At 37.1% G+C, this 22,701-nt stretch overlaps 2 protein-coding genes across 2 annotated transcripts; both read left to right on the top strand.

Moving 5' to 3' along the window:
* The first annotated feature begins 7,830 nt into the window (after positions 1-7,830).
* On the top strand, positions 7,831-8,432 carry LOC115953929. The gene is made up of 2 exons (XM_031071762.1): positions 7,831-7,871; positions 8,051-8,432. The coding sequence occupies exons 1-2, from the start codon at positions 7,831-7,833 to the stop codon at positions 8,430-8,432; spliced, it is 423 nt and encodes a 140-aa protein (XP_030927622.1).
* A 1,279-nt stretch (positions 8,433-9,711) lies between these two features.
* On the top strand, positions 9,712-11,362 carry LOC115990305 (histone H3.v1). Its single transcript, XM_031114150.1, has 3 exons — positions 9,712-10,734; positions 10,837-10,914; positions 11,025-11,362. Exons 1-3 carry the CDS (start codon positions 9,949-9,951, stop codon positions 11,028-11,030), a joined length of 870 nt encoding a protein of 289 aa, XP_030970010.1. The 5' UTR covers positions 9,712-9,948; the 3' UTR covers positions 11,031-11,362.
* The last annotated feature ends 11,339 nt before the right edge of the window (positions 11,363-22,701 follow it).

Genomic DNA, 22,701 nt, shown 5'->3' on the forward strand with positions numbered 1-22,701 from the left:
GAGTATGGCTAGAATTTGGAATGCTTTTCATTAGAATTAGCGTGCACACATGAGCTAAAAGAGGAAGGAGGCTAAGCAAAGGCCTTGTAAGGAATTATACTCATTTTCATTTATGACCTACTTTATAAGGAAATTGTTTTCCATTTACCAATTCAAAAAATTAGGTTCCATTATATTTTAAGCGAGAGAATTGAACACCATGCCATCATCAACTGGTCATGGTAGCCGTTGTGTACAAGAATGTCATTATTTTTATACCAATAAACATGGAAGATTCGTTTTGCTTTCCATTGGTCTGCTTCTAATTTTTTTAGGTATCAGGACTGGGAGAATATATATATATATATATATATATATATAATATAATATAAGTTAAATACTTGAGAATGCCTTTCCTATTAAGCCATGTGCTGTGAGCCCTATTTGAAGAATATTTCTGGTACCTATATCCAAATAGTTCAAAAGGTGGGTCTTATCATGCCCTCTGCCTTACCATGAAGATCTCCGCTTGGAACTATCAAGGTACTGACAGAACTCCAACAATGAGAGTATTAAGGGCTTTAGTGTGAAAAGAAGTTCTTGGTGTAGTGCTACTCCCTTAAACTAATGCTCTGTTTGTTTCTATAGAAAACCTTGTATGAATATTAGTTTTTTGTATTTTTTAGTGTTTAGTAACATTAGAAAACATGAGCCAAATGAAAACTATTTTTTATCAACATAAAAAGTATGGTTTATTTATCAGAGATTGTTTTACACTAATTTTTTTTTTGAAAACAACACTATCTCACGGCAAGTTAAATAAGGAAAGTTCAAAGATTGTTTTCCAACTCCTATAAGATTGATACCAAAAATAGAAAAGTGAGATAGTTTTATAATTAAAAAAAAATTGAAAATTCATTTTTTAGAAAATATTAACCTCAAAATAGTGCCCAAAAAAAAAAAAAAAATCCCTCTCTCAAAATTGGGGAATCAAAAGGAAAGTCTTAGTTTTGGTGGTATCTTTTGTGTGGATATGATTGGGAATGTTGGTGGTTTATCTCTGTTTTGGAAGAAGGGAATAGATTTTTTTTTTTTTTTTTTTAAATACTCAATAGCTTGCCTTGTGTATTCTGAGCCAGCTTCAAAGGTGTGGATGCTACTACTTGTGTATGGCCCTTCATAGATTGCCAACAGGGATGGCTTTGGGGAACTAATTTAAGAGATTATTACCTCCTTTTCTAGGCCATAGCTTATGGTGTGACTTTAGCATCATAAGCTTTAGTGAAGATAAAAGAGGGACAGCTCTTTTAGAGCATTTCAAAATTTTGCTTCTAATTCCGGCTCCATTGACCTAGGCTTCAAACTTCCTAAGTCCACATGGTCCAATTGAAGAAGTGGAGTGGCCAACATCAAGGAGAGGTTAGAGACCAAGGGTGTTATAATCAAGATTAGTAGGAAATCTTCCTAAAACTGGAATCAGGCACTTGATAGCTCCATCTTCAGATCACAATCCAATCCTTCTTGATACTCACTTAAAGAGTGTAGCAATTTGGGTAGGCCATTCCGGTTCTAGGCTATGGCTATGTGGGCTGGAGAACCGTCTTGTGCAAAGGGAGTTGATAAGGCTTAGCAAAAACTGTTCGAAGGGTCCCACAGTTTCTCATTGGCTAGGAAAATCCACCACACTGTGATTGAACTAAAACGTTGGAATAGATCCAACTTTGGCTAGGCAAAATAAAGGATCAGAGAGCTTGAAAGTAGAATTGAGGAACTTCAAAATGGCATTCCAAGTTAGGAAATTTTGGAGAAAGAAGCAAGCCTCATCTTGGAAGTGGAAGAGTGGCAAGCTAGAGAAGAGCTCAAGTGAAAGAAAAAATATCGAGAAATATGTTGAAAGCCACTTCTAGGAGCTTTTTGAGTCCTCTAATTAATGCTTTCCAAGTAAGTTGGAGAAGCTCTCATTTCACCATGTATCTCGCAAGAAGAGAATGAAGAGTTGTTTGAATTCCTTCAGCAGAAGAGATTGAGAATGTAGTTATTGATATAAATCCATCAAAAGCCCTGGGCCCTGATGGAATGACAAGGATCTTCTTCAAGAAATTAATATTGATAGATTGTGGTATCACATGTGATAGAGGCAGTTAGAAGCTTCTTCAGAGATGGGTGGTTGCTTAGAGAACTCGATCAAAATTTTATTACTTTAATATTCCAAAGACACAAGGGGCATGTAAGTTTGGTCAGTTCAGGCCTACCAATTTATGTTACTTCTGCTATAAGGTGATTTCAAGAATTTTAGTATAGAGATTCAAACCATTGTTGAACAAGATGATAGATTCAGCCAGGTTGCCTTCATTCTAAATAGAAACATCGCTGAGAATGTGTTGTTAGCTAAAGAAGTGGTGCACACTTCTGCAAACTCGAGAAAAAAAAAAGTAGAAGAGGGTCGTTCCCAGCACAGGTGCTCGGGAATTTCTGTTTCAATCACCACCAAGCTAGTTTATCATCGTGTATCTACCGGCAAGTTCACTCTTCTACTGAATGGGGGAATATGTCCAACCTTTATTTCGTTCAGTGATTTAAGGTAGGTAGATCATATATCTCCCTACCTCTTAATCGCTGGAAGTTATATTTTCTCTAGGCTGATCAATAGAGAAAACAATATTAGCTCCACCAGTGGAATTTTTTTTTTTTTTTTCATTTAACATCAGATTGTTAAGAATTTCATTAGTTGCCCAGTTTCAAAACAAAGTGAAAAAATAGCATCTCGAGTTTCTAAAACTTGAGTTCTAGGCAGAAATCGAGTTTCTAATACTCAAGATCCTGAGCTATAAGCATTTGACATGGACTGTTTTCCACGTGGAGCCACGTTGAAATTGAGTTTCTAAAACTCGATTTGTGATAATATTTCACCACTTCTACGTCCAAACCAGAACACTCTCGCACCCAAACATACAAATCCCAACCTGAGACAAGCGCAGACATCACCATTGGCAAGCCCATCGGCGGAGACTTTAGAACACTCTCACACCCAAACATACAAACCCATCGGCAGAGACAAGTGCAGACATCAAAAAACCCATCGGCAAACCCATCGACAGAGACAAGCACATCTCATCGACGGAAGAAAACTCCCGTCTCCTCTCATTGGCAACCTCACTCGAGTTTCACTTCATCATCCTCACGATCTTCTGAGTTCTTCATGCAGATCAGACCCAAATCGTCCAATCGCCCACTCAGATCTGTTCTTCGTCGTCAGATCGTTCCTCAGTTCTTCGTCGTCAAATCGTTCCTTTCTTCGTCGTCAGATCATTGGTTCTTCGTCGTCAAATCATTGGTTCTTCTTCAGGTCTGTTCTTCGTCGTCAGATCGTTGGTTCTTTCTTCAATTCTATTGTTGTTGAAGTACCAAAATCGAGTCTCAGAGATTCGGTTTTGCTTTTTAGAACTCAAGTCTTAAAAACTCGAGATCTATGTGGCATTTTTTGTCCAACTCATCCAGCACAAGACTCGCAAAGCGAGTCTTTGAGACTCTGTTTTAATATGGATCTCAAGTTTCTAAAACTCTAGATGCTAGTTTCCTTATACATTTCAAACGTGTGTTAACTTACTACATTGTAGACCCTTACACAGCTAATCTGCAAAAATCCCCTCCACCAATGGACTTAAGTTATCACAATCAGCACCAGAAATTTCTAAACTATTGGATGATGTGCTATTGTTAGTAGTCAGGGATGGACCCAGGATTTTAAGCTAGCGGAGGGCCAAAAAAAAAAAAAAAAAAAAAAAAAAAAAAAAAAAAAACTCCAAATAGTAGTCTAAAGGTTAGAGCAATTATGGAGTGTCTCAATAAATAATGTGAATGGTCAGGCCGAAGTATAAATTTAGAGAAATTTGGTTTATGTGATTCTCAGGTCAAGGGGTACATGCTTAATTCCTGAATCAAATCTGTAATCAAAGAGGTTTGAAAAAAATTTCTCAAGGAACGAAATATCTTGGGGTTCCTTTGTTTTTATCAAAGAATAGGAAGAAATATCTCAATTATTTGAAAGAATACTTGGAATGCAAAATTAGTAGTTGGAAGAGCTAAAGCTTGTCATGTATGGGGAGAACTAGTCTTATACGGATGCTATGGTGCGGAAATTTTGGTGGAACCCAGCTAAAGAAACCAATCATTGTTACATACTTATGGCCTGGGAATCACTCTGTCAATTGAAAAAAGATGACAGCTTGGGAGGATTGTCTAAAGCTCTGCAGCTGCCTACCCGTGGAAAGAAGCAGTGTTTCTAGTAGGGAGAAAGGGTTGAGTGACCATTCTGATTTTAGGGAACCTAAGCGTGGAAAGGTTGGAGATGGAGATGTTGTTGGAACTATTTTATCGGCGGGGTGGAGAGCCACCCTTGCCGAGAGCAATGAGGATCTTAAGTTGGATCTGCCAAGGGCTTGGGAACCCTTGGACAGGTCGTAGCCTTCGCAAATTAGTGAGGGAACAAGCTCCCATGGTGTGTTTTCTTATGGAGACACGGTTGGATACAGAGGGTTTTAATAATCTTTACGGTGACTTGCCTTTTCAGAATAAAATAATTGTTAAGCATCCAGATGCTAGTGGTGGATTAGCTTTTTTTATGGAAGAATGATATTAGGTTAGAGGTGATTAATTATACTGCAAACCATGTGTTAGCTAAGGTAACTGAGGAAGATGGTTTTACTTGGTTCATGATAGGTTTTTATGGTTGGCCAGAGACACAACAAAAACATAAGTCTTGGCAACTGTTGGAATATTTGAAATCTTTTGTGGAGGGTCCATGGTTATGCTTTGGAGACTTCAATGCTATACTCCATTCTTCAGAAAAACAAAGCATAAGGCAGCCACATAACTCCCAAATTAATGAGTTTCGGGAGGCCTTGGAAAGTTGTCAATTAGAAGACCTTGGTTATAAAGGATATCCTTTTACTTGGACTAACAAGAGACTGGGTTATGCAAATACCAAATTAAGACTTGATAGAGCTATGGCAACAAAGGGGTGGATTGAGAAGTTTCAGGTCAGTAATGTAGTGCACCTTCTTCCTCATGTTTTTGATCATCTTCCTATTGCTATCCAGGTTCAAAAATTCAGATAGAGACATCGTAGAGCTGATCGGGGTTTTAAGTTTGAAGAATATTGGTTGTTGTGGGATGACTGTGAGACTCGGGTTCAGCAAGCATGGAGTTTGGCAGGAAGTAGGGCTTCGGGTTTGGCAGCTGTGCATGGAAAAATTAGGGCATGTGGTGATGAATTAAAGGCATGGGGAGACACAAGGACTAGACCTGAGGAGGAAGAAATTAAATCCCTTCAGAATCGGCTTGATAGAATTAATAAAGCTGTCACTACTGATGAAAGTAAGGTGGAATATTTAGCAATTAGTAAACAGTTGGATGATCTCTTGTTGAAATAGGAGATTTATTGGGCACAGAGATCTAGGGTTGCATGGTTGAAACATAGGGATCGAAATACTAAAATTTTCCACTCAAAAGCCTCACAACGGTGACGACGGAATCATATAAAGGGCATCATGAACTCACAAGAGCAGTGGGTGGAGGAGGTGGAGGACATAGCCAGAGTTGCAGTTGATTATTTTGATAATCTTTTTTCTGCAGGATCATGTCATCAAATGGAGGACTGTTTAAGTACAGTTTCGGCTAGAGTGACTACAGACATGTAGGAGATGCTTTCTGGGGATTTTACTGCCGATGAAATCAAGGAAGCTGTATTTTAGATGGGACCACCAAAGGCACCTAGCCCTGATGGTATGAATGCCTTATTTTATCAAAAATTCTGGCATATTGTAGGTAATGATGTAGTGAATGCTGTGTTAGATTTTTTGAATAATGGAGTTATGTTACCAGATTTAAATCATACCAATATTGTGCTTATCCCTAAAGTGAAGAATCCTAAGAAAATGTCTGAATTTAGACCTATTAGCCTCTGTAATGTCATTTATAAGGTTATCTCTAAAGTCCTTGCTAATAGACTGAAACAAGTGCTTCCTGATATTATTTCTCCCACCTAGAGTGCTTTTGTGCCAGGTAGACTTATTACAGATAATGTTATTGTGGCATATGAGGTTTTGCATTCCATGCATGCTTTGAAGCTGGATGTCAGCAAAGCATATGATCGAGTGGAATGGCTATACTTACAGGGAATTATGCAAAAGTTGGGTTTTCCAGAAAAATGAATTGAGAGAGTGATGACCTGTGTTACCACCACATCATTCTCTATTCTACTTAATGGAAAGCCTTATGGGAATGTGACTCCGTCTAGGGGAATCCGCTAAGGAGACCCTCTTTCATCGTACTTATTTCTATTATGTGCAAAGGGATTTACATCTTTGTTAGCAAAAGCAGAATCTGATGGCAAAATTCATGGCACTTCTATTTGCAGAGGGGCACCGAAAGTTTCTAACTTATTGTTTACAGATGATTCCCTTTTATTCTGCAGGGCAACTCAAAATGAAATGGAGGTTGTTTCTGAGATGCTTCAGACTTATGCTAATGCGTCAAGCTAGTGCATAAAGTTGGAGAAGTCCTCGGTCTTTTTTAGCAGCAATACTTCGGCCAGTCTGAAGCAAGGCATTTTGAGGACTTTGGAAGTGCAGGAAGTAAACCAATTTGAGTCCTATTTAGGGCTGCCTACCTTAGTAGGGAGAACAAAGTATCATACGTTCTCATACTTGAAGGATAGGATATGGAAAAAGTTGTGGGGGTGGAAGGGGAAGATGTTGTCTAAGGCTGGTAAGGAAATTTTGATTAAAGCAGTTGCTTAGTCCATTCTTACTTACACTATGAGTGTTTTCCAACTCCCTTTGAAACTTTGTGATGAGCTGGATGCAATGTGTGCTAAGTTTTGGTGGGGACAGGTGGGGAATGAAAGGAAAATTCATTGGAAGAGGTGGAAAAAATTGACGCTATCAAAGAGGGAGGGAGGAATGGGATTTAGGGATCTAAGGGCCTTTAATTTAGCAATGCTAGCTAAACAAGGGTGGAGGTTGCTGCATGATAATAATTCTTTGGTGTTCCAATGCCTCAAAGCTAGATATTTTCCAAGAACTTCTCTCTTTGCTACTAAGGAATCACCAAATTGCTCTTTTGTTTGGAAAAGTATTATGGCTGCTTTTCCTATTTTGAAGTTTGGATGTTGCTGGAGAGTTGGGAATGGCCATTCAATTCAGATTCTAGGGGATAAATGGATACCAAATTATCCAACAAATGCACCTCAAAATCTAGTGGAAGATGAAGTTTGTGAGGCGACTGTTGCTGAACTAATTGACCAAGACTTGCATGCATGGAGGGCTGATTTTATCATGGATATGTTTGAAAAGAAGATGCAGAAGCTATTTGTAGAATATAGCTCAGCCGAAGACATGTGGAGGACTATTTGATCTGGATGCACCAAAAGAAGGGGATTTTTACTATTAAATCCGCTTACAAGGTGGCTAGGAAAGTGTTGAGCAAAGGAAGGGTAGCTGAAAGTTCTCGAGGTTGTGCTGGAAAGGAGGTTTGGCCTACAATTTGGAAGCTTAGAATTCCCAACAAAATAAAGGTGTTTGGGTGGAGAGCTTGTAATAAAATCTTACCAACAAAGTTGAATCTCTGTAAGAGAAAGATTATTGCAGATGCGATGTGCCCAATTTGCTTGAGATTTCCGGAATCAGTTGTCCATGCACTTTAGGAATGTGGTGCGGCTAGAGATGTATGGGCGGGTAGCTTAAAAATTCTGTAGAAAGGTGGGTTAGGTATGGTGGATATGCTTCAATTAATGGAATACTTAATGGAGCGGGTAGAGTCTCATGATATGGCGGTTGTGCTAGTTTAAGCATGGTTGATTTGGAATCAAAGAAATCAGGTTGTGCATGGGGGTAAGTTTCATGATCCAGGCTGGTTGAATAATCAGGCAACAGAGTTTCTTGAGGAGTTTCAGACTGCTTATGTACTAATGGGACCATCATGGGCAAGCTTCTCGGGACACCTGGCAACCCCCTCCTCCTTCGATCTTCAAGCTTAACTTTGATGCAGCTCTGTTTTCGGCTCTTAACAGTTCAAGTATTGGTGCAGTTATTCGGAATGAAAAAGGTGAGGTTATGGCAGCCATGGCAGCTAAGGGTCCTGAGATATCTTCTAGTGAGGAGGCTGAGTTTCTTGCATGTCGGAAAGCTATTGAATTTGCCGTTGATGCTGGCTTTTCTGAACTTGTCATTGAAGGGGATAATTCTTCTGTCATGAAAGTTGTTTCGGCTTCGCAAGATGATTTTTCTTTGCTTGGGAATGTTGTTGGGGATATTCATCATTTGGTTAGGAACTTGCAATGGGTTAGGATTGAATGTACTAGGTGTGGGGGGAATAGAGTTGCTCATGAGTTAGCTCAATTTGCTAGAAAATTTGTCAAGATTTGTATTGGATGGAAGATGTTCCTCCAATAGTTAGGGAAGTTTTGTATCAGGATGCTGATTTTTCTAATTAATTAAATGATATGTTTCCGTTTAAAAAAAAAATAAAAAAAGAACCAACTGCTGATTAGCAAAGAAATGGGGGACTCTTTGAGTTAAGAGTCCATGAATAAATCTAACGTTGGTAACTCCCCCTAGTGTACCACATGCCCTCACAAAAAAGAACCCAATACGAGTATTGCCAAATTTGTTGAAAAAACTTGAAACAAAAATTATCTTAATCTTAAGATTAAAAAACAGTAAAAGAAACAAAAAATGGCGGGGTGCGGACTTTGTTAGAGTCTTGTTTAAAATAAATAAATAAAAGTTGAAGATTGATCATTAGTATAATGATTACTAATTATGCAAGGAACACAACTTTTGGCATAACTTTGTGTCACAACTCCCACATAACGAGTTGTGATTAGTAAAAATATGTTAGTGGGTCATATGGAGACACACCCTTACTAATCATGTAATGAGTTGTAACACAAAATTATGTCCCTAGCATAATTCATTGATTAGTCCACATGACATCCCCTTGAAAAATAAAAACTAAAAAGTTGTCCATGCTTCATTCAAATTAATTTGCATCAATTGCCATTTCCTTGAATCTCTTTTCCTGGTGGTAAATAATACTTGATACTGTCTCACGTTAAGTTTTTTTTTTTTTTTTTTTTTTTTTTTTAATTAAATTTAAAAAATAAAAAATGATGTCATTTAAAATCAACGGCCAGAAAAAAGAGAAAGTATCTATGTTTCGATAATGCCAACTTAGTATCTATTTTGATATTTCCTATCCAATAAATGAGTGACACCTGTTTCAAAAAAATTACATCAAACTATTCCAATAAATGATTAATTTATCTTCCCAATGGTATAGAAGATTGTGAATAATTTATTGGAGTAGTCGGATATAATTTTTTGAAACAAGTGTTACTCACACTCATTTATTGAATAGAAAATATTAAAACAGATATTAAATTGATATTATCGAAACATGGTATATTTCCTCTCGGAGAAAGTGATCAAAAAAAATATAGACACGATCAAACGGCTGTCACTCTCAAATAAAAAACGACGTAACACCGATTCACCATAATATTAATATCACCCGGGAAACCCTGAAACCAAACATCCTCCCCTACCCTCCCCGCGCACAAAAAACACAACACACGGCGCATTTTAGAACGAACCCGTTGTTGTTTTAATTGAAAAAGACGAAAGTGCCCCTCTTATATAAGCCGAACGTTAAAACCGCCTCTGCCTCTCTCTATCTCTATCTCTCTTTCTCTTTCTTTCTCTCTCTCTCTCCTCACACAGACACTTGTATTCTAATTCTATATAAACTTTGCGTTCCACTTCCCCGGCGATAAAAATATATGTAAAACAAAGAAGATCAAACTTTCCCTAGAAAATTTTCAAAATCTTTTCGGTAGCCAAACACTGGAGAGAAAGGATTTGAAAAAAGCGAGCTGGTTTTGAAGTTTGAATGGTCTTTCTTCGATAGATGGTTGTAGTGGAAGAGAACAAGGGTACGAGTACGAGCATGGCGATGGGACCGGAGAGATCGAAGGCTTTGCACAATTTCACTCTGCCGTGTTTGAAGTGGGGGAACCAGAGGTATTTGAGGTGCATGAAGCCAGGTCCGGATGGCGGCGGTGAAGTTCCGCCGGAGGCGATGATGGATCGGCGATCTCCGGCCACGATAGCGGAGAGCTCTTCTACGGGGACTCGGCGAAAGGAATCGGAGAGGACAAGGAAGAAGGATTGGAAATCGGGAATCGAAAACGAAGGGATCGATGCGGTCAGAGAGAAGCTGTTGTTTGATCTGAAAACCGCGACGGATAAGATGAAAGACGCGATTTTTCGGAAAGAAGAAGAAGAAGAAGAAGATGAAGAAGAAGAAGAAGACGAAGAAGAAGAGGAGGAAATCCAAGAGGAAGATGACGAAGCGGAAATTGGAAAGAAATTGGCTCCGCCGTCGTCGGCGGTGGAAGCGAGGCCGTGGAATCTGAGAACGAGGAGAGCGGCGTGTAAGGCTCCGATTGGACCGAAGGGATTGAGAATCGAAGAGGGGAAGGTGAATTACTCGCCGTTGAGGAGTGAGAATAACAATAATGGCGGCGTTAGTGTAAAGTCGCCGAGGCTAAAAAAAGAGAAAGAAAAGCAGAGGACAAAGTTGATTGTGCCGTTGGGGAAGAAAGAGGTCGAAGAAGATTTCATGGAGATGATTGGCCAAAGGCCAGCAAGAAGGCCCAAGAAACGGCCCAGAATTGTTCAGAAGCAAATCGATGTAAGTATTTACCATTACCAATACCAATTTATTATTCTACTCTGTTGTTTTTGTTGGAATTGGAATTCAATTTCATTTGGGTTTCGTTTTTCTGTGTGGCAGACGCTATTTCCGGGGATGTGGTTGATGGACATTACAGTTGATTCCTACAAGGTTCCTGAGTCTGCTGACAATGGCAAGGTAAGGTCTTTGTTTGGTTGCTGAGAAAAACAAATGTGGGAAATTTTATGCAAGTCAAAAGTTTTTGTTTTTTCCTGGATTCTGATTATTGGGTTTGTTTTTAAATGCAGAGATAGTAATGGGATTGCCAAGTTTCAAACTTTTCAAGGCTTCTTCTGTTTGCTGACTACTGTAACTTTGTGACCCTGACTAGTGGTATACCACACTATCTTTGTGAATTGGGAACATGGTAATATCCACAACAAAAAGTGTTGAATTCCCAGTAACTTGTGGTGCAAATGTAATGCATGTCCAGTTGCTTTTTTTTTTTTTTAATTCTAATTTTTGTTTTTTAATTATGATTCGTTTTTCTTTCTACTTAAGTCAGAATAATAATCTTGTGTAAAGGAAACAGCGGTGGATGGAAAGATGTTATTAGATAAAAGAGAGATTTTTTTTCTTTGTTTTATGAGTTTGATTTTCTTAGCACACTTCATTTCGCTGCATTGATGTCAGTCAATCCAATTTTATCTTGACAAAGCATCAATTTTGTATTGCAAGCTCAGCTACTTGTGACAGTTTTTAAAATTTTCTGCTGTTTATTCTATTTTATCTTTTAAATTTTCAAAATCTGTATGAGTTTGAAAAACTTCAGATACTTAGTTGAGTAACTTGAGAGGAGTAAATGTTGTAATCACACTCACCTAGCAAAAAAAAATTTGTAATCATACTCTGGTAATTCTTTGTAGATAAAGGAAAATTCTTGAGGCTCACTTCTTTGTGTGACTACTTGACTAGTCCTAGTTCTTTATATCTTCTAGTTGGTGCAGCGTTGGATTTAGTGACCAAACTCTTGACTTTATTTACATGGAAACTAATAGGAGGTCATTGCTGTTGAGCTTTGCTTGCTTACAAAATTCTGACCCTGCACAGCTATCAGAAGTGAAATTCATGCTTAACAGACGTTTTAGGCTTGAATTTTAGAGTTGTCACATATGTGCAATTGCTTAATCTCCTTCACCCTGCCTCAACAATCAATTTTCCCCCCCACAAGATTGTGCATCAACTTCTTGTGTTTATCGCTTGTTGGTATTTAATGTATGAGATCCTGTCTGGTCAATGTAGTAGAAGTGGTGATTTCATGGAAGATGTTTAAATTCTTTTTGCTTGGTTTTTGCATCTGTGATATCGGTTCAGGATACTGCTCACTTTAAAAAGTTCTTTACCTTATATTCCATGATTCTTATATATGTTACTGAGATAACTAAGTAGTTGATCGGTTACTTATTGAATTTGATTAGAGATATTCTTTATGCAGAACTGATCAACCAAAGGATCTCTTGTGTGGTGACAATTTGTGTGTCCTAAATCTTTGTACATAAAAGCATCCCTAATGATTCATTCCAGTCCTTTCACACATTTCATTTAGTAGTCAAAAACCTTCTCTCTCTCTCTCTCTCTCTCTCTCTCTCCTGTTTTTTGGTTCACTAACAGAAACCTTCTTCTTAAGTACTTCAGTTTCCCCAAGTGGATAATCGCTGTGCTTTAGGTGGGAAAGCCTTCTACTTTGACACGGGAGATTAAGTCCTCTCTTTCTCTCTCCCTAAGGTAGAGTTCTTTTGGCCTGGCAACTAATTTTTATATGCCTTTCCTAAGCATTATCAGGGAACTAGGGAGTGCAATGTAATTCACATGAGACCACATGGTCATTTAATTCCTTCATTCTTCTTCAAATACAAACTGGGAATCTCATCGTAGGCAGGGGTTGAAGTTAATTCCCATGCTTTGCTTTTATCCCTTGTGTCATGACATCCAAAATATCAAATGCTACATTATTGTATTTAGTCGGTGTTGTTATACAATCTATGTAACGTAGATCGTAGAGTTTCTTCTTATTTTTTCCCCTTCTCAAATCAATAGATTTTAGAGTTTTAGGATATGCTTTTTATCTCTCACTCTCTTTAAATCATAAGTATCTCACGCTTCTTTCGTTTTTCTTTCTTATGATGTATAATTTCCTGCTGGAAAAAATAAAAAATAAAAAATTTGATGTGAAAGAATTGAGATGAAATTTCAGGCTAGGAAATACGGGCACCTCATTTGAGGTGTTGAACTAGCTGTGTCAATGTTATAATATTTCAAAAATTGGTTGTATTACCGTGTTGTATAATTTTTCAGGTGATACATGGATTTTGATATGTTGTACTTGTTACTTGTTAGTAAAACCTAGAAATTGGAGGGTAAGTAGTGACCTCGTTTTGAATTAGCAAAAACTGGGATTCTTTAATCTGTAGGGGTGTTTTTGGATGGTCCACCTGGAAAGGAAATCCTAACATTCCTTTGGCGCATTGATTTGGGGCAACTGTACTAACCCATAAGGCTGCTGATTGACTCACTCAGTTGACTCTATTAAAGTTTGAACACGCCTTCATATTATAATGACTAATTCTTGGGCACCGAGTGAAGCGAGTTCAGATCCAACCCAAAAACTTGTCCGTGGCCGTGGACTAAATCAATTCAGGGCCTGCTTGCGATCTTTTGGGCTTCAAAAAACGAGAAACAATTTTATAAAAATCACACTAAGTTAAAGTTTAGCTGAGCATAGGTGTTAAACTAACTAAATTTAACCGAGTTTGAGTTTGGCTCATCAATAATAATAATCAAATACTAAAGCTCGGCTCAAGCTCGAGACAAGCCTGAAAACAATGTTTGAACTCGAACTCATGAGAAAGCCAAATAGCTTGAGCTTGAATTGGCTTAGTTTGATTAATTAGTCATACCAAGCTCGAGCTTAATATCAAGCTCAAACTTGAGATCAAGTCAAGCTTTTTAACTTTAAATCCAACAAACTGGAAATCAAAATGATTTTGCTATATCAAACAAACTACAGTGCAAAACAACTATAAAAATATATAGAAAATTTTCCAAACTTGGAAATATACCTATGATGAGTGGAAATCAAGATGATTTTGCGATATCAAACAAACTACAGTGCACAACAGCTATTAAAATATATAGAAAATTTTCCAAACATGGAAATTTACTTATGGTGAGTGAAGGTTGAGAACATCTTGGAGGTAGATAGCAAAGATGGTAGTGATGCCAAATACAATGCCATTGCTTCAGCTCTTGCACACCCACTAGAACCCTTAGAGTACATAGTGATTCGATGATCTAAGACTGGTTCACCAATAGATGAGGTTGCAAAGGGATCTAGGGCAGATTTGGTGGAATTTCTTGACCTCATGAGAGAGAAAGTTGGGTTCTCACTTCTTTGTGAAAAATTAGGGAAAGAAACTGAGAGAGAGAGAGAGAGAGAGAGAGAGAGAGAGAGAGAGAGAGGGTTGGGCTTCTCAAAGAAGCTTTGGTCTTCTCAAGGGAGCCTAGAGTTTTAGGCTGCAGAAGATAGACATTGGATAAAGACATTAAGGGTGATAGGTAAGAATCTCAGTTTTGATAGAACTGAATTGTGAAGTTAGAAAAAAAAAATGAGACTAAGAGGAGACTAAATTAAAGGACTACAAAAAGGGATGTGAAGTTCTCATCTATTTAGATAATTAGATGGGAAAGGAAACTTAGGAAAGGACTAACACACGAAAAGGGATGGAAATCGACTACAAAAGGACATGTAAGACAGTGAAGACTGTGAAGTACTCAAAGTCTAGAAAAATACTTAAATTTGTAATTATTATGATTCGTTAAGTACTAGAAGTCTAGAAAGACTTATATTTGTAATTGAATGGGAAAGACTTGCATTTAACATATTTCATAAATTTACATAGATTATGGGTGGAAAAAAAAGCCATATGTGAGGTTACTTGGATTAAAAAAGAAATATGTAAATAAGTCTAAAAGTGTTCCCTCATCAGTTTAGAGGGAGTGTTAAAAAAAATATATAGAAGAAAAAAAATGACTGGATAGTGATAAGTGTCTCATGTGGGCTATGTCATTATTAGGATATGTGTAATGTCATAATAATGGTTTATTTAGTAAACATCAAGCTTTTTATCAAGCTATAAACGAGCCTAAGCTTGACTTATTTTGTATCGAGCCTTATTGTTCACGAACAATTTCTTTTGCTTAGGCTCGACTTGTTTAGCAAACAAGCCTAAAACTAAGGCCCATGCTTGGCTTATTTATGAACAAATGTTCACAAATGAGCCTTTTATCAAGCTGAGCCCGAGTTGTTCATGAACAACTTGGTTCGTTTACAGTTGCACAACCAAGTCACTGAGGGATTGGTTTGAGTAAGTTTGGATAAAGTTTCAATCCTTCCACCTGTTAGGTGGCTACTAAAAGCACTCACATTAGTGAGTCTAGAATACAGTGAGTCTAGAATAGAAAAGGAGATAAAATATACATATTTTGTTCCAAAATATTCCCCACATTAGTGGGTATATAGATGTGTAAATATACAATCTTTCTTTAATAACGGTGCATATATCAATTGTCACTATTCATGTGTAAATGATTTTTTAATTCCTTTTTTTTTTCTCTCTCTCTTCCTAACAAACCTCTTTTTATTCCTCTTCCCCTTCGTCTTACTCTTCCCTTTTGTCTTCCTCCCAAAACAAAACCATCCCTAGCACAACCTCAACTACTGGTCAAGGCATTACCACCCAAATACAAAAATCCCAAAACTAAAATTAGCAATAACCCATCATAGAACCAACAAGAACCTAGACGAAATAAAAACCCAAAATTAACCAAATCTTATATGAAATCAAGCGAGGAGCATGGTGGCGCGGCATCAAGATCAAAGGTGGTGGTGGTGGTGGGTTGCTACAATTGGGGCTTGCTTGGGTTGTTGGTTATGGTGAGGTTGGGTTGAGTTTGAGATGCTGGTAAGAAGAAGAGCAGCGGCAACAACTGAGAGAAAGGTGAGAGTAGAGAGAGACTAAATGAAAATAATAATAATAAAAGAATAAAATTGATTGTTTAAATAAGATAGAGTGTATAATAGATAATCTGATGTAAGGGTTTTTGAGAAGTGGTTATGTAAAATAGAAAAAAATAGGTTCTTGGCTAAAACGGATAGAAAATTTTATGAAGACTAATGTGGATGATCCAAGGGTTTATAAGTAGGGTTGTAAATGAATTGGGTTGTTTGTGAACAGCTCGGACTCAGATCTCGAAAAAAAAAAAAAAAAAAAAACTTTTAAATGAATATGAGACACCTAAGGCATACATCATCTATCATCATAGTTCACAGGGAGTTTCAACTTCTTTGACTCAAGACTTTAATATATTAATATAATTTTCATGTATTCTGAATCTCTTCTTTTTAAATTAGTGTTGTGTTTAAGGTGATTTACTTGAGTTCTTAACCCTTAAATTCCATACTTATGGTTTTAGACATTTGAAGTTTTGTAATATGGTTGCTTGCTATAAAAACTGAAAAGGATAAAAAAATTATTAAAATTGACTATTTCATGCCAAAAGAAACCATTTTGTTTGGTTAGAAGAGTGAAAAAGTGGGAGGATAGAAAATTGGGATGGGATAGAAAAGTGGAAGAATAGAAGAGATTTAGTTTTCTCCCATTTGCGTTTGGTTGGGAGGATGAAAAAGTGGAGAAATGGAAAACTTATTTTTTTTGGTTAAGAAGAAAAATGAGAAGATGGAAAATAAAGTTGGTATAAATTTACAATTATGTCTCCATTAAATAAAACAAAAAAATAACAATTTTTTTAGCAAAAAACTTGTGTATGTGCAAGTGGATGAAAAAAAAAAAAAAGAAAAAGAAAAAAGCAACTGAACGTGAATGAAACCCACCTGCAAGTGCACATGGGCATTTCCATCAACCCAATATACCCAGTATAGCTTCTCCCCCCCCCCCCCCACCACAAAGCTTTTTTCCCCATTTTGGAGTGAAAACTTTTTGGTGGGCCAAGAGAGAAAACACCTAGGCCCACCACATTTTTTTCCTCTCCCCTTCCCAACCAAACCCCCCACTAAAAATCATTTCTCCACTTTTCTCTATCAATTTTCCATCCCTAAAATCCCTCCAAAACAAACATACAAATTTCAATCGTGTTGAGCACAAATGTGTGTATGTCATTATAAGGTCAGGTAAATTAATAATTACATGCCTAACTACATCAAATGGTGAAACCTTACCCCTTATTACCCTAGTTAGGTTGGACTAAGCGGTGAGTCAAATGCTTATCTCCCTATCCTATGCTTTCTATACTTATTATAGAGTTTGAGTGGTTTCTATATGAAATGAAGCCGTTGTCAATGTGAGGGTCGTTCATGTTAACCATCATGGTAACTGAATAAAAATTCGTTGGCCAATTTTGAATGTAACAATAACTTAAAAGATAATAGTCTTTCTCTATATAAATTAGCATTCAGTAAATCCATGGTAAATCAGTTGCATGTATTTACCTTTATTTATTTATTTAAGTTGATGTGGTTTTTACTTTATTTATTTTTAATAATTCAATAGTTATAACTTATAATGGAAGTATGGAACTGTTGATGTCTTATTAGTGTTTTTAGGATTGGATTGTAAATGATTTATTAGTAATAATGTAATAAAATCCATTTAGGTATAATCTATTATTAAGAGTGAAAACAAGCTACTAGTGCGTAATTTTAGGTGTCTAATACCTTTCTACCACTACACAACATTGGTGCGATGATTACTCCATAAGTATAAGTGTTTGTGGAGTGTAGGGAGTAAGGGTTGGAGTTCAAGTCTCCAGGAGGAAACTTCACACACATATACACAGAATACACTTAGATTAAGTTAAAGTAGAATTCTATCTTATAAAAAAAATAAAAAAAAAATTGTCTAACACCTTTAAAAAAACTTATATTAAATTTGAACTTAGTCTAGGCACCGCCACCCTAGTTCCATAGCAAAGATTTCAGCGATTCTCTCATGGGCTATCGATATTACTAGCTTGTCTCCTACTTATACAATTCACTACCGCTTCTCCCAAAAAAAAAATCACTACCGCTTCGAATGACAAATGCGACTCCACCCTTCTCTTTTGGTTTTGCATTTGAAGATCCGGACCCAATCTTTTGTTACTGTTTCACCTTTTCTTCGAGGCACGTGTCTTGTATTTGCTTCTCCTTGTCTTACTTAGTCTTAGTGGTGGTAGTATCAGTCAACATTTTTTTGAATATTATCAATTGTGTGATCTCTTGTGTCGCTTCGACGGTACAAAAGGTTGTGGGTGAGGCTGAGTTACCACCAAAACTTCGGAGTATGTTTAAAGGAGGTTTTGGGTAGTATGTGGATTGGTTCCGTTTAACACATTTTGTGACTTAAGGAAACAATTTAAAGCATTTAAATTTAGACATTTTATGAAGAGTTATTAGTTTCTTTCAATATTCCAATAGAATCATTGAATTTTATTTTATTTATTTTTTTGGTAAAATGCCACCAATTCGATATTTGGTTTCTCAACAACTTTAGCCTCAATCGAATTGGTTTCTTCATAGTAATGCCACTATGAGAGACCAAAATCATTAAATATTAACTATGTTATTGGCATGTTAAATATCTTTCATGCAAAATATGACTACATTTCTATGAAGATTTCCTAGCAAGAAGGGTAACAACTGCATGCTATAGTTCGCGTAGTACTTGCCGGGTATCTTCTTGATGAAAAATTCTTAGGTAATCTTTGAATATAGTAAAATGTTGTTTCATTCTCTCATATTCATGATGGACCCTACTATGAATATAATGAGTAGACCCTATTATAAATGTGAGAGAAGGGAGCATCAATCACTATGTTTCGGAAGTATCTAAAAATAACTCATTGTCAAATATAAAGGAATCCATTCCTTAGAACTTTTCCTTTAACCTTTTCATTTTGGAATTAAGATACCAACTAACGCAAGTGAAAAGTCGTAAGAAGCAAAATATATTTACTTTTGAAAGAGAAAAAGATAAAAGTTTGAATCTTTATTAATTGAATAAGACCAATTTAAAAGCTCCATAAACTTGACTAACAATAAAATATATTCTAAACGGATCCTAATTGATACCTTACCCTACAAAGACCCTAATTTGACTTTAAAAAACATTAAACACACCTAATAACCATGAATCTAAAACTCTAAAAATTACATAAAAATCTCAAAATAAATAAATAAATAAAATATTATACTTCATATTTTGTCCTACATCATTAACTTAGCATTGGGAGTAGAGGAAGACTTACTTTGACACATTGGTTTACTTAAGTCACGATAAGGGAAATAGTAGGTACCTCTTTTGAGGCTCTTTAGACTTTTTCCAGTTAAGAATTTACTGAAGCGCCCCAAGAAAAGCTTGGCAAGATGGTCACCAAAAGAAGTTAAAATGTTGGTGGGAGGAATTAGGGGGACGATATGATGGATGCATAGGGCTTAGGCAAAGCAGTAGAGGAAGTAGGAGAAAGACCCATAGTCCTCTTTTCACTTGGGATATAAAACCCTACAGTAAGCTTAACCACGACCAAGCTCGAATAGGAAAATTTCAAACTACTGAGAAAAAAAGAAGAGAAAAACAACAGCTGATAATGTAAATTGAAAGATTAGATGAATAAGGGAATAACAAAAAGAAGATTCTCAAGCACAATTTCAAAAGTTAGAGGGTTTGAGAGTAAAGGGAAAGAAGTAAGGTAACCACTCAAACTCACCCTTATTCCAAGCAGAGTGGAATCCCAATCGTCGAATGTGTTATCGGGAGAACGAGCTTGATGAAGACACGTGTGTTTGAAGATGAAAAGACCACATTCCATGTCATTTTTGGTTAGCACGCATGCAACATTAAATGGGCCTTCTACGATTCCTCAGAAAAATGTTGCCAAGATTTGGAAAGGCATGAATTCCCTACGCCCAACATGACATGCTGATTGGCCTTAAAAATAGGGGGCAACTAGGGAGTATCCTAGTGACATGGCAGCTTAAACTCAGTCACACTCCTTAACTTGACATCAAGGGTAGGACTATCCAACCCACCCGCAAAACCGACCCATCTACCCCAACCGACCAAATCCAACTCAAAAACCGTCCAACCTGGCATTGTGGTGGTCGGCAATGGATTTCCAATCTCAAAAACCTATTGGTTGGCAGGTCGTTGCATGAAAACCCAATTCCAACCAACCCGACCGATTTTCCCATTTAGATCTCGCCATTCTTTGCTAGTACAAGAAAGATCTAGTAAGATTTGGTCAAATCTAATGAAATCCAGCGAGATCTCACTAGATTCAGCCAGATCTGACGAGTTTTAGCTAGATCTTTCTTCCCCAACTCCAACCGCCAATTGCTTGATACCTGACAAGACTTGAACCAATCCGCCTTCTCAGTAGACGACAAGTGCATATCTTGGGGACTTGAAGTGATTGGGTCGGTTTTAAATTGGCACAAACCTGACCATTGGACAACCCTAATTGAGGGTGTCCAAGATTGACCTATGGAAAGGCCTAGGTTGAGCTAACTTGCTAATTGGCCTAGGTGACACTTTCTAGAAGGAATCTTGTAAACCATGGGATTGCCTCTTAGAGTTACAATCAAAGTTTTAAATTATGTTTTGTTCTAATCAGAATGGCCGAATTTTTTGGTTCTAGCAAATAGACTAGTATAGGTAACCCCTCTATTTCATGCCACCTAAAATTCAAACATTTACCAGATTGTGCCAACGTTTTGAGTGTAAATTTGGTATTCTGGGCAAAAATTGTGTGTTCTGGAATGAAATGTCAAATGTCTTTCTTGGTTTTTCTTGTTCTTTTTTTCTTTTTTAAGAAACATGGTAACTTTAGTAATTTTCACCGCCTTTCCCTAATCAAATAGCCTAGCTAGGAAAAATAAAAACAAAAAGCCCTAATTTCTCTTTGTGGTTTCATTTTTTGGACAATACCTAGGCCCAAGTGGAATCAAGGAACCTGGGCCCCCAAAGAGTTTTGTACTTGTGGTTTGGTGGATTGGGCTTGGTTCACTGTAGCTATGTTGGGCTGCTTACGAACTAAGTTGTGCACAAAACATGGATCCTATAGCACATACATATTCATACATGCAAATATATATATATATATATATATATATATATGCATATATATATTGCAAAGCAAACGGCTAAGGGACATTAAAGAAATAAAGAAAAAGCAATTAAGGACGTAAAGGATCCTCAGGAAAAAAAAAGAAAAAAAAAAAAGAGAGATATTTCATTATATTGAGTTTTTAATACATTGGGTTCTTCTTTCCACAGGGATATGTCACAAGGTTCAAATAAGTTCAAAAGTCACAGACTTAGATAGGTCTTTGTGGGCTTCTAAGACTTGTGAGATTTGAATCTTCTTAAATCCAAGTGTATCCTCTAGTATCTATCTCAAGATCCCTCACAGTGTTTTCCTTCTTTTCTAATTTTTTGAATTTTAGAGAAGTTTTTCAGAGGATATTTTTACTCTGATTCCTTACTGCTAAATGGTTTTTGCTTATGGCTTCACTTCCTTTTATAGTACATTCCTAGGGTTTTTGGTGTACCACTGATTCCCTCCATTTGCTACTCTAGGTACTAGAACCAATGTTGTGTCAACAACATTGGTGGCTGATCCCTTCCTTATTTTCTCACTATGTTCTCCTTTTGAGGTTTCTCCCCAAAAAGTCCCTAGCTGGTCTTCTTCTTTTGGGGGGTCCTAAGGGTTGACTTTCAATCCTCTCTTCCCAAAACTTCTAGATGCTCATTTTCATACCCACCCTTTTTGCTGCTTCACCTTTTGTCATTTTTTCTAAATGGGTATATTCTTCCTTGTCAAGCTGAAAGATTCCCAACCACCTTCCTTCATGATTCACCTTTCTGCGTTCCCCGAGGTACTAGACTTCTTTTTCTTGAAGTGTTGATTCCTAAGTCATTAGCCTTTTTTCTGAGCCATAAGGGGTTGATGGGACATGCCTATCTTCATTCCTTGTGTCCATGGGTATGCTCCCTTGAGCTGTCAAAGTCCTAGCTAATCCCCTCATGTATTTCCCGAGGATCCCGTGGCTCTAGCAATCCCAAGGTATCTTGGTTTAGTCCTTTTCTGAGCTCCCTAGAAAACTCTCCTTACAAAGGCTGGGCTGAGGTTCCTTTTTCCTTTTCCTTTCTCTTCAAGGCCCCAAAGTTTGCCTATCCAAGGGTTTGGGCTTTCTCTTACTCATTTTAAGTGGGCTTTAGTTGGCAGATTAGGCCTTACTTAGGGTCCGTTTGGATTGAGCTTATTGTTGCTGAAACTGAAAACTGAAAACTAAAAACTGAAAGTACTGTAGCAAAATAATTTTTAAATGTGTGAATAGTATCGTGGGACCCATTTTTAATATTTTTAATGCGTGAACAGTACATGAACAGTACGTGAACAGTGAACCCATGTGAGGTTACTGTTCAAGTGCAGAAAAAAAAAAAAAAAAAAAAAAAAAAAAACGTAAACGCAGAAAACGCAACTTTCCTTGCAATCCAAATGTTTACTTATTTTCGTGGGCCCTTTTAGTTTTAGATTTACGCTGTGATATTTTGGACCTCAACATTTAGCCCTCTAAACTCGTAGGTTGCTTGCAACCCACACATGATTAATTGAGATTTTCTTTTTTGGCCCCCTCCAAGACCCTTTTATAGTTGTTGTGGGGGGTTGATACCTTTATTTTTCCTTGGTATCCTTTTCCTTCTTATTCTAGGATCTTGGTCCTTCACGTTGTCCTTTAGTGCCCTAATCTCACGTATCCCACTTCTTTTGTAACTTCTCTTTTCAGGGAATGTGCCAGTTGAGGATTAAGTGTCTGGTTAAGTTTGTTCCTCGTCTTTTTACGTTTTCCATAACTCCCATTAATAACCG

This window comes from Quercus lobata, chromosome 1, assembly GCF_001633185.2.
Source record: "Quercus lobata isolate SW786 chromosome 1, ValleyOak3.0 Primary Assembly, whole genome shotgun sequence".
NCBI lineage: Eukaryota > Viridiplantae > Streptophyta > Magnoliopsida > Fagales > Fagaceae > Quercus > Quercus lobata.

Coding starts and splice junctions, on each gene's coding strand:
- LOC115953929 (XM_031071762.1), top strand. CDS start 7,831: ATGGTTGATTTGGAATCAAAGAAATCAGGTTGTGCATGGGG. Junction 7,872..8,050: donor AAATCAGGTTGTGCATGGGG/GTAAGTTTCATG, acceptor GGCTCTTAACAG/TTCAAGTATTGGTGCAGTTA.
- LOC115990305 (XM_031114150.1), top strand. CDS start 9,949: ATGGTTGTAGTGGAAGAGAACAAGGGTACGAGTACGAGCATGGCGATG. Junction 10,735..10,836: donor TTGTTCAGAAGCAAATCGAT/GTAAGTATTTAC, acceptor TCTGTGTGGCAG/ACGCTATTTCCGGGGATGTG.